General features: G+C 56.4%; 1 protein-coding gene across 1 annotated transcript in view; it reads left to right on the plus strand.

The window, feature by feature from the left end:
• The window catches only part of TAF1B (TATA-box binding protein associated factor, RNA polymerase I subunit B), a 39,065-nt gene that overhangs the window by 20,608 nt on the left and 3,842 nt on the right, over window positions 1–14,615 (plus strand). Inside the window, 5 exon segments of the mRNA XM_054728098.1 lie at window positions 6,277–6,424; window positions 8,854–9,031; window positions 9,796–9,842; window positions 12,195–12,285; window positions 13,602–13,672. Of these exon segments, the coding sequence (XP_054584073.1) occupies window positions 6,277–6,424; window positions 8,854–9,031; window positions 9,796–9,842; window positions 12,195–12,285; window positions 13,602–13,672 (535 nt within the window).

The following is a 14,615-nucleotide window of genomic DNA, read 5'->3' on the forward strand; positions in this document are numbered from 1 at the left end:
GGCGTCAAGGCAGTGTGCAATGCATGGGTGTATGTATATAGGTCTTGCACCCCAGTACTCTGTGACAGTAGGGACCACACTTAATACTTCTTATCCATAAGACCTAATGCAATTCTGTACACGTGGTCAGGACTCAGGCTGTGTTAATTGACAAAACGATTTGAAATAGCTAAAGAAAACAGAATAAGTTTAAATACTTTATTTTTAGAAGATCGTAAATTAATCCTTTGGGGAGCTTTCCCACCTAAGTAGGAAACTTCCAGACTGCTTCTGATGTATTTATTATATATCGGGAGGCCATTAAGTAGTGGCATTTGATCGACAAAAAAGCATTCTGTTAATATTTAAGTGATATATATCTAAGGGATATAATTTCTGCTTATAAGCGAGGATATTAACAATGCAAATATGGGTGTGTCAGTATCACTCATGAAAACCAGGGTGTGAGGTAAATAATCTGGAAGTTAATTTGTGCTCTTTACCAATATACTGAACCCGGTAGCGAATTGCTCCGGTCAGAAAAGTCCGTGTGAGCTACCCTGATGATACTTCTTTCAGGAGCCTCAGACGCCGTGTTTGCTAAGTGAACCAGCGCCTTCGTGGGGATTGTCTGTGACCTAGTCTGATTCTGGGCCAGCACCTCCCAGTAGCGGGCGTGCTCAGCCCAGTCTGCCCTCACCTCTGCTTCCTGGGCCAGAGACAGGGGCCAGGCTGGCGCTAGTCCACAGGAGACTGAGGCATGACACAGGTGCATGGCTGCACACATAACCCCTAGCCCTGCGAGACCAAGTAGGAGTTATTTGGGGTTCTCTGCTCTTCTGGATCCCAGCTGTTCATCTCCGCAGTGCACAGATGTGGGTTCACACAAGTCCTCAGCATCAGCAGAATAGTCAGAACAGAGGCTCTCACGAAGGAGGACTCCCCCTTACTGGTGTGGCTCAGTGGATAGAGCGGCAGCCTGTAGACTGAGGGGTCCTGGGTTCTGTTCCGGTCAGGGCACATGCCCAGGTTGCAGGCTCCATCCCCAGTAGGGGGCATGCAGGAGGCAGCTGATCAATGATTCTCTCACCACTGATATTTCTATCTTTCCCTCTCCCTTCCTCTCTGAAATCAATAAAAATAAAATAAAATAAAGGAGGAGGACTCTGAGGGTTTTCCCTCGCTCTGATCCTGGGGCCAAACAAATTCTTGTCTCCCATTCCATTGGCAAGTCTTTTTTTAAATTTTTTTTATGTTAATCCTCACCCGAGGATATTTTTCCATTGATTTTTAGGGAGAGTGAAAGAGAGAGAGAAAGACAGAGGGAAACATCCATGTGAGAGAAATACATCCATTGGTTGCCTCCTGCATGCGCCCCGACCAGGGCCCAGGCCAGGGTGGAGCCTGCAACCAAGGTACATGCCCTTGACCAGAATGGAACCCGGGACCCTTTGGTCCGCAGGCGGACGCTCTAGCCACTGAGCCACACCGGCCAGGGCTGTTGGCAAGTCTTCCTTGGCCGTTAGTTCGTACATTAGTGTTTGTTCGTAAGATTTGTCTGTCCGTGCAGCCGACACCATTTCTAAACTCACCCCCAGGCCCAAGACTGCACTTCACAGAAAGCAATGTGCTTTCCACAGGCGCCCAGGAGACTAGACTTCGACATAGAAAAGTGTTTTTGTGACGCCCTGGTAGGTTTACAGCCATTAAGATAATCCGAGCGGCTGAAAGGCGAGGTGAGCTTGGTGGCTCCCAATGGTGTGGAATGCACACCCTCCCTCCACAGCGCCGGCGCGCTGTCCTTCCCCAGTGGCTGTGCTGGGGGACAGAAGTCCTGCTTCACGTTCGGATTAGCAGGTGCCGGTGCATCAGCGTCGCAGCCGCATCTTCGCTGCAGACAACAATGAGTACGAGGGTGAGGCTCCGCAGGCGCTCACCTCTGACAGGCATCGCAGTCGGGTTATCACAGAGCCTGCTGTTGGGTAACAGAAACTCCGGCTTGTCCTGACCTGTCTCAGGGCATTGCCTCACGAAGGAAAAGAAACCGCTGAAATATTTGTGAAATTCAATAGAAAGCTTTCCCAAGCGCTCGTTTTTAACGCACGCGAGGACAATCTGGTACAGCCTCCTGGTCTCTCAGAACACACACCGTGTGCTTTTCACGTCTATGAAATGAGTCTTACCACTCAGGAAGCCCAGAGTGTCATGTTTACTGTCCGTATGGACCCTTTGTTGTTGTTTTTTTTTTAATCCTCATCCGAGGATATGTTCCCACTGATTTTTAGAGAGAACGGACGAGAGAGGGAAAGACAGAGAGAAATATCCATGTCAGAGAAACATCGATGGGTTGCCTCCTGCACGAGGCCCCACCAGGGCTCAGGCTGGGGAGGAGCCTGCAACCGAGGTACGTGCCCTTGACCGGAATGGAACCCGGGACCTACGGTCCGCAGGCCCACGCTCTGTCCACTGAGCCACACCGGCCAGGGCTGTATGTACCCTGTAGACGCGTCTTCAGCCTCTGCTGGCTAGAGTCCACACTCCCTCCTGCCTGTCCCCTCGGTTTTCAGGAAGAAGGGGGGGGGGCACGTCTTCAGATGACTGTGTGACAGGCAGCTCTTCCTCATCGCACGCGGTGCCTTCGCTCACAGAGGTGGCTCACTCCTCCTCGGGGTGTCGGGGTGTCGAAACTTTTCAGTGGAAACGCTTTGCTAACAAAGGAAGCCTTTTCTCCGCCTCCTGCCTCCGCTCTCCACCTCTTGGCTTCCTGCAGCTGGGCCTCCACCAGCAGCGACAAAAGGAGCGATTGTTCCGGGCGACGGCGGAGAGGAGCCAGTGCAGTTTGTGTGTGGGCTCCTGGGACTGTTTTCCCTCTGTGTTTGGTTGTAGTTTGTTTTTGTTATTCCAGAAAGTCGAGCACACCTTAAAAAACAAAGCAGAAAAAAAGAGAGAGCTTTAAAGACCCTTAAACCTTCATCCTGAAGAACGGCTCTTTCCAAAGCTGCTCTGTTAGCATTGAAGTGGGCCCCTCTGTCCCAGCAAAACAAAGCTGGCAGGCTCCCTCAAACCCGGGCCTGGGTGCAGAGTGCGGAGCTGGGGGGTTTTCCCTTCCTTTCCCGCAGCCTCCTGCCTCCCCGCGGAGAGCAGAGCTGGGGGAGGGCAAAGCTGGGGAGGGCAGAGCTGGGGGAGGACAGAGCTGGGGGAGGGCAGCTGGGGGAGGGCAAAGCTGGGGAGGGCAGCTGGGGGAGGGCAGAGGTCCCAATTCAGTTTGGTATTTTCTTTGTGATTCCCAGCTCCAGGTAGATAGCCTTTCCTTCTGTCTTTTGGTTTTTTACTGACTTAATCTGAAGACAACCTCCTTCTTTATCTGCCTTTGCCTCCTCTGCTATTTTATTTTTGACTCAGGTTTCTGGAGTATGGTCCTGATTCGAAGCATCATTTTCTTCCAGCAAAAACCTTTTGGTTCTGGCGGAAAGAACTGCACATCTGGCCTCTTTCGGGCACAGCCTGCCTGTGCGGGCACCAAATAACCGGTCACCGCGGGCGCCGAGGCTGGCCCGGCGCGGTCTCTGTCACAGACGCAGTATTTCCTGCCACTGGCGCGGCTCCTGTCTTTCCAGCCTGATGTGCTTCAGTCTTGTATGTTCTCAGCCCACAGACAGTTCCAAACAGGTCGTTTGTGGCAGGACTCTGCCGGGGCCCTGCCAGTCTTTCCCCGGCCTCGCAGGAGGCCGTCCTGTGCTCCCCCTCCCGCTCCGCAGAGGGAGGGGCTGGGAGTCCCCCCCCAGCACTGCTCCAGTATTTTGAATGTTGACCAACAACATTCTGATCTCTCTGAGTGAGTAGAAAGAAAAGATGTCACGCTGGTTCAGCCGGCCCCACCGTGGCACGCTGCCAGGATGACTCACTCCGCCCCGAGCGCTCTCGCCCAGGTGAAACTGGGTCCCCGCTGACGGGGAAAGCCTTCGGGCCGGCAGTCACTTCCAGATCTGAGTCTTCACTTGCCTCCGGATTTGCTCCCCCGTCACCCTGTAGGCCACCGTAGCTCCTGGGGTAGTTTGTGCGAGCCTGGTAGGGGTACCCCTCGGACAGGCCGGAGTCTCCGGGAGGAGCTGAGGTGAGTGTCAGGGCAGCAGGTGTTGTCAGTCCCGCGCCCCCACACCGCCTCCTGCCAGGCCCAGAGGAGAAACCAGCTGGTGTTTTCCTTTCCTCCTGGCCTCCCACAGCATCGCACCCACCCCTGGAATGTGTGGTGCAGCTCTGGCGTCAGGCTTGTGGGTCAGCCATGAGCGGGCTCCTTAGGCGGCAGGGACAGGGGGGGAAGCGTGCGCTTCGCTTCACTTCGCTTATTTTGCGTGAGAATGTCCTGGAGAGCTTGTCCAAGCCCCGATCCTTAGACCCGCTGTCCGGTGCTGCAGGAAGTCTGGTGTGGGGTGTAGGAACGAGTGTTTGATTTTCTATTGAATTTTCAGAGAGAGTGGAAGGGAGGGAAGGGAGAGAGAGAGAAACATGATGTGAGAGAGACACATCTATTGGTTGCCCCCCACACCTGCCCCAACCAGGGCCAGGGATTGAACCTGCAACCCAAGTACATGCCCTTGGCCAGGAATCGAACCTACGACCCTTCGGTCCGAGGGCGGACACTCTAACCACTAACCAACACCAGCCAGGGCGGAATGTGCCTTTTTAACAAGCATCTTGCAAAGGGTTCTGATGGAGGGTGCTTTGAGCAGTACAGACCAGTCTTATCTCTCTGCCTCTTTTATTTTTCCAGCTTGTTCCACAAAATATTTGAGGTAGAATTAGACTAGTTAGCAGATAACCCGAGTCCAGTATAGAACAGATGCCATTATACCTTGTTATCCCAGGATTCTGGCAGGCCTCATTCTTCGTAACCCATCGGAGATTCCAATGAAAATGGTGCGAATACCTAGCAGCTGCTATGAGGCCTTCCCTTCCGTGGCCTGTGCACAATACACTTTCTAAAAGTCAAAATAAGATCACTCTAACAGTCAGTCAGTGTTCACTGTAATTATCACGATAGTTTTCCATGTTTCAGAATCTTGTCAGAATTAGAGCCTGGCGCCCCTCCCTGGGAAGGCCAGGGGGACAGAAGCAAGCGAGGCTCCCTGTGGTCTGAGCCTCTGGAACAGGCCGTGGGCGGTGCGCGGCCTCTGCCAGGGGAGGTGCTTGCTGAGCGTGCAGGGCGCCCGCAGGTCGGCCTGGCTCGGCTGGGATGGAGCAGATGTGCAGGGACAATGGGCCACACTTCCAGTGACAGCGGAGGCAGGAGGCGGCAGGCTGGTCTCCGGGGACGCCTCTGGGACAGAGTGGCGGGGCTGCCCTCGTCTGAGGCACTAGACCGCCGCCGGCCCTGTCCCGAGCGCCCAGTGAAACCAGCACCGCCACTGGGCAGGGCCCTGAGCAGGAGGCCCGGCGCGGGCGGGTGCTGCCGTGTGCTCAGCGTGTTTTTCCCGTGGGAAAGGCACTCGCTACACTTGATGCTGTGTGTGTGACCCCCACATGCATGTCTCTGTTGCTAAGATGTTTGTAGGATTTACGTATGTTGCATTTTTTACATCTTCAGTTTATTATTTTCCTTTAGGTGATGTTTAGCTTCCTTTTTATACTTTCTTAAAATTGTGGTAGAATATACATGACCTAGCATTTGCCTTTTAAGCCATTTTGAAGTGTGCAGCTCAGTAGCATCAAATGCATTTACGTTGCGCCGTCACCGCCATCCACCGGCACAGCTTCCCGTCCGCCCAGTGGGAGGCTCCCGCGTGCGGCCGTCGGTCTGGCTCCTGTTTAAGGCCGACGCACAGGCTGTCGTGCGGACAGTCATTCCTGGCCACTTCGTTGTCGCCTTTCGGCTGTTGCGAACAAGGCTGCTGTGAACATGGGACAGCATCTGTGTGAGTCCCGGGGAAGCGCGTGAGCGGGGTGACGTGAACTCCACGTGTGCGCTGTGAACTGGACGTTGGCGCGGCGGGGCCTGCGTTAGAGCGGGTGTGGCCACGTGGAGACCCCGCAGCGCGGTCTGTGCCGATTCTTCTGTGATTGGCAGGAAGTCAGGCTTTCCCCACGTCACCAGCAAGAGTCTGGTGAGCCAAATGGGATCTGGGGCCCCTTTCACTTGGCGTGCTGACTGTCTAACTCTGGGCGGGGTGCTAGGCTGTGTGCGTGCGCCTCTCGCTTCTCTCCACATTCCCAGGCTCCTCGGGGAGGACAGGTCACTCTAGGTCAGAAACCCCAGAACGCTCGCTCACGCCGCGGCCACTGCTGCCGGCTTTGTTTCAGTCGTGGCCCAGCTACGAGGACATCTATCGGAAGATGATCGAAGTCGCCACCTTCCTGGACCTGCCCCGCTTCCCGGCCATCACGGAAGACTGCTACCTCCACCCCAACGTCCTGTGTCGGAAGTACCTGATGGAAGTCAACCTTCCCGGTAAGAAAGGGTGTCTGTGGTGAGGAAGCTTCTAGAACCCTGGGGAGCACCATGGCGCGTCCTCGCAGGTCCCAGACCAGCGGAGCCGCCTGGCAGGGCCGTTGCAACACGAAGCTTCACTTCACAGCCCTTCGAAGGCATCTCGGACCCCTGACGAGCGGCGGGCTGCTCAGGGGGACGTGCTCCGCGGGTGCGGGCAGTGCTGAGCGCAGGGTCTGACAGCCAGGGGGCTGCTGCAGGGGACGGGCAGGTGCTTCCGGCGCGGGACCCGTGGCCGGTGCCCCACGCAGCCCTTCTTCGTTGGCAGGAAGCAGGATTAGCACATGATGAACTCTAATTGTTAAAAACCCCAGAAGCTCATTTTGATTAGAGGACGTGTCTGTGGTTTGGAAACCTAATGCTGCTTCCAGTCCCTGAAACAAACGGCGGTCACAGCGGCCGGAGCCGTGAGCTCGTGGAGGCAGCGACGCCAGGACGTCGAGCCGCATGGACGGCTCACCGTGTGCGGCCCAGGCGGCCCCGCGGAGTCGGGGCTTGAATTGCTGGCTGAGCTAGAAATGTGAGACGTTCAGGACTTCCGTTTTCAGGAGAAAATGTGAACACGGGGTGACTATGCTATTGCTTAGACCAGTGATGGCGAACCTGTGACACGCGTGTCAGCACTGAAAGGTCCCAGGTTCAATTCTGAGGCGGCCGCATGCCGAGGATGAAACATTTGCGAAATAATGTTTTTTCCTCAAAGTGACACACTACCCGAGTTACGCTCAGTTTTTTGGCGAAGTCTGACACACCAAGCTCAAAAGGTTGCCCGTCACTGGCTTAGGCTCTCGAAATTGTGACTGAATATATTTTTAAAAGAAAAAGAAAAGAGATATATGAGAAAAGCAGCATGTGAAACTGTGTACAGTATTTTAATTATAATTTAAATATAATTAGTAACATATACAAATATAAACATTAAGTCTGTAATTTAAAAATATTTTTAAAGGAACAAAAATAATTTAAGCTTTTTGTGTTACAATAAATGTTTGTGATACAATAAAAAAGTGAAATGACCCAAATTACAAAATTATATATAACATCACCACAGCTACATAAAATGAAAGTATTCATAAAAATATTAGGGTAAATGTGCCAACTATTAAGTGCTATTTCTAAGTCATGGCTGTGCGTCCTCCTTCCTTCTGCCTTCCTGTGTGTTGTGAATGTCCTTATTGAGGTGGTGTTACTTCCTAGTGGGGGGGAACCACAAACAGATGACCTGCAAGTTAACATGTGCTATCCCCGCACCTCGGGTTGCAGTCTGAACTGTGACCTTGGTTTGCACGCCGCCCATAAGATTGTAGGGAGACTCGAGGATGTTGGCGGCCCTCAGGCGGGTTCACAGAAAGCTGGGCGCAGTCGTCAGCGCGCTGCCCGCCAGTGCCCTCCCCAGAGCCCGCCCGTGTGGCCGCGTGGTCCCCGCCGCAGCAGGGGGGTGTCCCCCAGCGACCACCCCCGGCTGAGTCCGCCCCGGCTGTGCGGCTCTGCATGAGCTCCAGCCCGCCTTCTGGTCTTGCTCCTCGTGCCGGCGGGGCGCCTGCTGCCGGGAGTTGCTGGCAGCTCCCACCGTCGTGTGTGCGTTTTGTGGGAGCTTGAGTGTCTCCCGTGCTCCCGCGGGCAGAGCCTCGATACCAGAGAGCGCTCGCGAGGCGCCAGGACTCCACTGCCACCCCGTCTTCACGTCCCAGAGCCAGTGTCCGCCACATTGCGCTCCGGGTCAGAGCCCGCACACCTCAGTTTCCCTACTCTTCCCTTCTCATCATTTCTTCCGTTTTCTTTTTTAATCTTCACCCAAGGATATTTGTTTTCCATTGGTTTTCAGAGAGTGGAAAGGAGGAGGGGAGGATGAGAGAGAGAGAGAGAGAGAGAGAGAGAGAGAGAGCGAAACATTGATGTGAGAGAGACGTCAAATGGTTGCCTCCTGCATGCACCCCAACCCGGGGCTGGGCACTGAACCTGCCATCGGGCATGTGCCCTTGACCTGGAATCAGACCCGAGACCCTTCGGCCCACAGGCTGACGCTCCCCCCTGAGCCATGCTGGCCAGGGCCCACTGGCTTTTGTATTACCCTCTACTTTTGGCGTAAGAAAAGCAGTTCAAGATATTAATTTAAAATAAATAGTTTTTAAGAAATGTCACTCTTTATAATAATAATAATATAATAATAATAATATGGTTCCCATTTCTAAATTATGTGAGAAGAGACTATGCCTCTATAACCCAAGCCGCGCCCTGACCGGGAATCAAACCGTGACCTCCTGGCCACAGGTCAGCGCTCAGCCACCGAGCCACGCGGCGGGGCAGCCCCGTGTTTGAAGAGAAAGCTCGCCGTCCGGACATACATGCCAGTTTCTTGTTATTTCCTGTCACTGCTCTTGCTTCCACAGACGAGATGTACGATCTCACCTGCCAGGTGGTGCAGATGGCCGGCCTCGGCGAGGCCGACTTCCTGACGTTCGATCCCATCGCCAAGCAGGCGAGGGCCGTGAAGTACGACGTGCAGGCGGCGGCCGTCATCGTGGTGGTGCTGAAGCTGCTCTTCCTGCTGGATGACCGTGCGGAGTGGTGAGCGCCGCTGGCCCGGGGGCGGCGTGTTCCGCTCGTTCAGAGGGAGGGAGGCCATGCGTGCTCGGTGGTTCTGGGCGGTGACTGGCAGCAGCACGCCCTCCTCACGCCGCGGGGACTCGGCTGGTGGTCAGGCGCCATCCTGAGTTCGTACCTGTGTGTTTTTAGCGCGTTTGGTTTCTAGTTTTTGGGTAGATACACATTTCTCATGTTCCACCGGCTCCTGCGTGTTTTTTGTTTGTTTGTTTGTTTGTTTTTTAAATATATTTTATTGATTTTTGATAGAGAGGAAGGAAGAGGGATAGAGAGTTAGAAACATCGATGAGAGAGAAACATCGATCAGCTGCCTCCTGCACACCCCACTACCGGGGATGTGCCCACAACCAATGTACATGCCCTTGACTGGAATCGAACCTGGGACCTTTCAGTCCGCAGGCCGACGCTCTATCCACTGAGCCAAACCGGTTAGGGCTGGCTCCTGCGTTTTCACCTTCACCCGTCCCAGAGGGCCCGCTCCCCTTCCTCTGCAGGCCTGTGGGCTCCCGGCCTGTGCGTCTCGGCCTTCGGGAAGCCAGGAGCTGTGAAAGGAGCCCCTCCCGGAGGCCGCCGAGAGGCAGCCCGTGTGGGGTCCCCTCCCGTCAGCGAGGGCTCCGCCGTCCGTTCGTGCCAAGGACTGCTTGCACTTGTCTTTCCGCAGAATTCAAAATTCCCCTCTTCAGATGAGTGATTTCCACATCAGTTGACTTGTTTGTTGCTGTCTCCAGGTCTTTGTCTGCGATTGCTGAGACATATAACGAAGAGAACAAAGAAGGTACTTACTTTTTTTGTCAATCCAATTCAGAGATCAATAGTGGGTTTAAAGATCAACAAATGCAGGGAAGAACCTTTGGAAATATACTTGTACCGATGCATGTGGATAAATGGTGCCTTGTCCCGGGACTCTTTTTCACATGGTTGTCTGATTATAGCTCCTACTGTGTGCAAAGGCCAGCTTGCGCTTCTGTTCCCGGCGTCTGCTCACCAGCCACGCTAGGCCGTGAACCTCCGGGCAGTGTTGTGACTGTGCGTCTGTTCCGATGCCTTCAGCCTTTGCTCACACTCATTCTCCTACCTGAAGTGCCCTTCTCTCCCAGCCCCCTAGGTCCCCCAATCCTCCAGCCCCCCAGCCCCGGCAAGTCCATCTGCACTCTTCAAGGTGCACCTAACACCTTCTCTCCTCACCTGCTCCCCATCACCTTTTCCAAGTCAGGACGCATCGCTCCTGCCCAGCCACTCCCGTCCCAACGTCCACTAGAGGCGCAGCGCATTGACTGCAGCCAGCGGACTGAGCGTGTCTGTCCCTGATAGAGTGTCCGGTTTGTCAAGCACCTGGAGCCTGTGTGACCTACAGTAGGTGCTGCATACGCCACAGGCGGACAGGCCGATGGGGGCGGCTACAGGGCGGGCCATCTCCTTCCTACTGTTACGTGTCTGAGCTGCCTCCATGGTGACTGGCCGAAGAGACTCAGGAACATGTGACAAATACGTGAACTCTCACACGCAATTCCAGTTTCTCAGCGTCCTCGCTAGGGTTCATGTGCGTTGTCCTTTCTGAATTCTCCGTTCACTGAGGGATAACTGACATGTAAGACATTGGAAGTGTCCCTTTGTGCTTCGATGCATGTCCATGTCAAAGGCTTCCTGCCGTCCAGTCAGCTGGCACACTCGTGCCCGCACGTATGTAACTTTGGGGTGTGTGTGAAAACATTTAAGTTTCACTTTCTTAGCAAATTTCAACTCTACTATACAGCGTTACCAACTGCAGTCACCGCTTTGCTATCGATCCTCAGACCTTGTTCGTCTTAGAGCTGAAAGTTCGTACCTGTGACCACACCGTCCGACTCCCCACCCCCAGCCCCGCACCACGTTTCTACTCTCGACGAGCTTGACTCTTAGACTCCATGTGCCTGGTCCTTGGTGTGTGTGATTTCCAGAGCGATGCAAGTACTTGGCTCAGCGACGGCCTCACGTTGGCCCTGCAGAGTGCAGGGTGGACAGGCCGCTCCTGGCGCCCTCCCGGCTGCAGGGCCGCTCTCGCTGTGGAGCAGGCAGAGCACTCAGACCTGTGACCTCCTCTGACCCTGAACCTGAGCTGTCAGCGGGCAGGGTCGTCTCCATTCTTCTGCTCCGCTGCCCACCATCCCTACGCGTCACCAGTGAACTTGCCCTTCGAGGAGCTGTGGCTTCTTAGGTCACACGGCCTGGTGTTCTGCTGATCGATGCCATGTCCCTCTGTCTGCAGCTGTTTGCTGGTTGCCGCTCCTCGGTGGCTGTGTGGCCTCAGGCTCTGCTGGATGGAGTGATGACCCTCTAGGCCAGTTAAAAGAATTTTAATAGACATGGCGGGAGACGATCTCGTTAGAGAACACGGAAAAGCTAGACTTACACAGCCCGCTTCCTCCTCTTGCCAGCCTGCCTTCCTCTAGCTCCCTCACTCGGATCCTCTTTCTGCCTTTCCTTTCACTTCACCCCCCCTGCTCTGCCCATCCCCCACACAGAGTGAATAGGGAGCGATGGGGGCTGGGCTCCAGGCAGCTCCGACAGCGCTAACCTTGACTTCTGGAGCACAGGCCAGCCGTGCGGTGCGGCCCGCTTTCCCGCCTCCCCAGAAGCTCTGGGTTTGGAATCGGAGTAGGAAGAATGGAGTGGGAGCTGGTGAAACCGGAAGTCTGGATTCAGCTGCTGTCGTGCTAGTTCACACATGTGTTGGCCATCAGCCCCTTCCTCATGTGGCCTCAGACACGTGGAGCTGTGTGCTAGGCGGGGCACTGGGTGCGGGGCGCTGGGCTGGGCGCTGGGCGCTGGGCTGGGAGGAAGCGGCCTGGTGGGCAGAGGAAACAGAATACGTCTGTGTTCTCAGGAGGTGGTGGTCCGATCTAGGAGAGACGGACACACAAAGGCAGTTTCCGCGTCACCTGGTTGGGCTGTGACATCAGTAGAGACTCAGACGAGGAGTGACTGTTGCCAGGACTTGAATAGAGTCCAGAAAATTGGCTCCATCTGTGATTTCCAAGAGCTATTGTATAGCTGTTTAGTTACGTCAGCGAATGAAGATCCAGGTGAATAATGTATGTTATTATAATGTGACTAATTTGATTATCATGGATTTTTTTTTCTTTTTCAGATAAGCCTTGTTTTGAGTTCAGAAAATGGTACCAAGTTATGAAGAAATCCTTTGATGAGAAAAAGCAAAAATGGGAGGAAGCCAGGGCAAAGTACGTCATCTCGGCCAGTCTGAGATCCGCCTCCTCCTCCCCAAGCCCGTCACCTCTCCTGTGAGAGATGAGTGTCACCGTATGGACTCGTCGGTGTTGGGACGCTCTGTTCTGGAAATATTAGCTGCTGTTTTCTAATAACTTTTCTTTCATTGGCATGTCCTCCTGAAATAGAGACCCTCCAACACACACAGCCGAGGGAAGAGCGGGGTCTCTACTTCAGCCTGTCTCCCTGGCTTCGAACTCTCGTCCCGACGAGGGTCCCTGTGGGGAAGGGGGCCCGCTGCCTGGGCGCCTGCCTGGGGGCCAGCCCCGCTCTGTGCCGGGCAGGTCACTTACCCGTGGCCTCCGAGCCCTGGGACCGAGTTTGCTCCTGCACGCACCTTCGGTTTCTGACTTTCTGCTCCTTACCAGCTTCTTTTGGTAGAAAATCCAGATATTTCTTGAGTGTCTACTAGCCAGACCCTTGTCAGCACTGGGTGGGAACTGCTGCTAACAGCGGTGCGGGGTTGCGGCATGGCCTTGACTTCTCCTCACGGCAGCCCTCACCTGTGAAGGGGGGCAGCCTTGGAGACGTGCAATCCCGTGGTTTGTTCACTTATTGGTCCAGTCATTCTTCACCAAATACTTACCGAGTCCTTCCCACGTGCCGTGCCGCCCCCGGGCCAGTGCCCTGCCTGTGGCCACACCGGCAGAGTGAGGACGTGGCCTGGGCGCGCAGGAGGCAGGTCCTCTGCTGTAAGTCAGGAAAACCGTCCCCTTTAGGAAAGAACTTGAAACGGAGCCTGTTGCTCCTGCCTGGGCTGGCCACCCACCTGGGAGGGCCCACCGCCCTTGGTCTCTGCTCTGGAGGGGACGCTGAGTGTATTTGGGGGAGCAATGCGGTACCTCCACTTTATAGCGGCACCGCCCTGGCTGGCTCCCTAGGTGCGGAGGGTGATCAGTGCAGGGGCTGGTAGGACTGTCGTGCTGGAACCCAGACCCTTCCCCCTCCCCCTCCTCCTTTCCCTCCTCCTCCCCCTCCCCTCCCCCTCTCCCTCCTCCTCACCAGGAGAGGCGTGACCTCCAGGCGCCTCTGGGCATCAGAACCAGAACCACTAACTTCACCCTCAGCACAGGGTCAGCTGGGCGAAGGCCAGGAGAGTCCGTTGTTTCTTCGGCGGCTTTGCTCCATGGGATAGGCGGCGGGCACTTCTGGCGAGGGACCCCTTCCACTCCGGTGTGCCATTGGGAGCTTCGGGGTCTGTGCCCTGGCGCTGAAATGGGGGTGCGGTCCGTTTCTCCTCCTGCTCCAGCTGTGTTTGTGCCTCGCACAGGTTCATGTGGAAAAGCGAGAAGCCACTCTACCACTCGCCCATCGACAGATCAGTGGTGTACAAACGGAGGGGTGAGTTGCCTTTTCTCTCATTAATCCCAAGCAGCAGCGCGGTGGGGGGAGCTCAGGGCCTGGCTGGGAAAGTGGGCGCGCTCGACATTCTTTTTGGGACCCCACGGCCACATCGCCCCCCGCAGGACCCCACGGCCACATCGCCCCCCGCAGGACCCCAGGGCCACAGCGCCCCCCGCAGGACCCCACGGCCACAGCGCCCCCCGCAGGACCCCACGGCCACATCGCCCCCCGCAGGACCCCACGGCCACAGCGCCCCCCGCAGCACCCCAGGGCACAGCGCCTCCCGCAGGACCCCACGGCCACATCGCCCCCCGCAGGACCCCAGGGCACATCGCCCCCCACAGGACCCCACGGCCACAGCGCCCCCCGCAGGACCCCACGGCCACATCGCCCCCCGCAGGACCCCAGGGCCACAGCGCCCCCCGCAGCACCCCAGGGCACAGCGCCCCCCGCAGGACCCCACGGCCACATCGCCCCCCGCAGGACCCCAGGGCACATCGCCCCCCACAGGACCCCACGGCCACAGCGCCCCCCGCAGGACCCCAGGCCACAGCGCCCCCCGCAGGACCCCAGGGTCACATCGCCCCCCGCAGGACCCCACGGCCACATCGCCCCCCGCAGGACCCCAGGGCACATCGCCCCCCACAGGACCCCACGGCCACAGCGCCCCCCGCAGGACCCCAGGCCACAGCGCCCCCCGCAGGACCCCAGGGTCACATCGCCCCCCGCAGGACCCCACGGCCACATCGCCCCCCGCAGGACCCCAGGGTCACATCGCCCCCCGCAGGACCCCACGGCCACATCGCCCCTTGCAGGACCCCAGGCCACAGCGCCCCCCGCAGGACCCCACGGCCACATCGCCCCCCGCAGGACCCCACGGCCACATCGCCCCCCACAGGACCCCACGGCCACAGCGCCCCCCGCAGGACCCCACGGCCAC

The sequence above is a fragment of the Eptesicus fuscus genome, chromosome 16, assembly GCF_027574615.1.
Source record: "Eptesicus fuscus isolate TK198812 chromosome 16, DD_ASM_mEF_20220401, whole genome shotgun sequence".
Taxonomy (NCBI): Eukaryota; Metazoa; Chordata; class Mammalia; order Chiroptera; family Vespertilionidae; genus Eptesicus; species Eptesicus fuscus.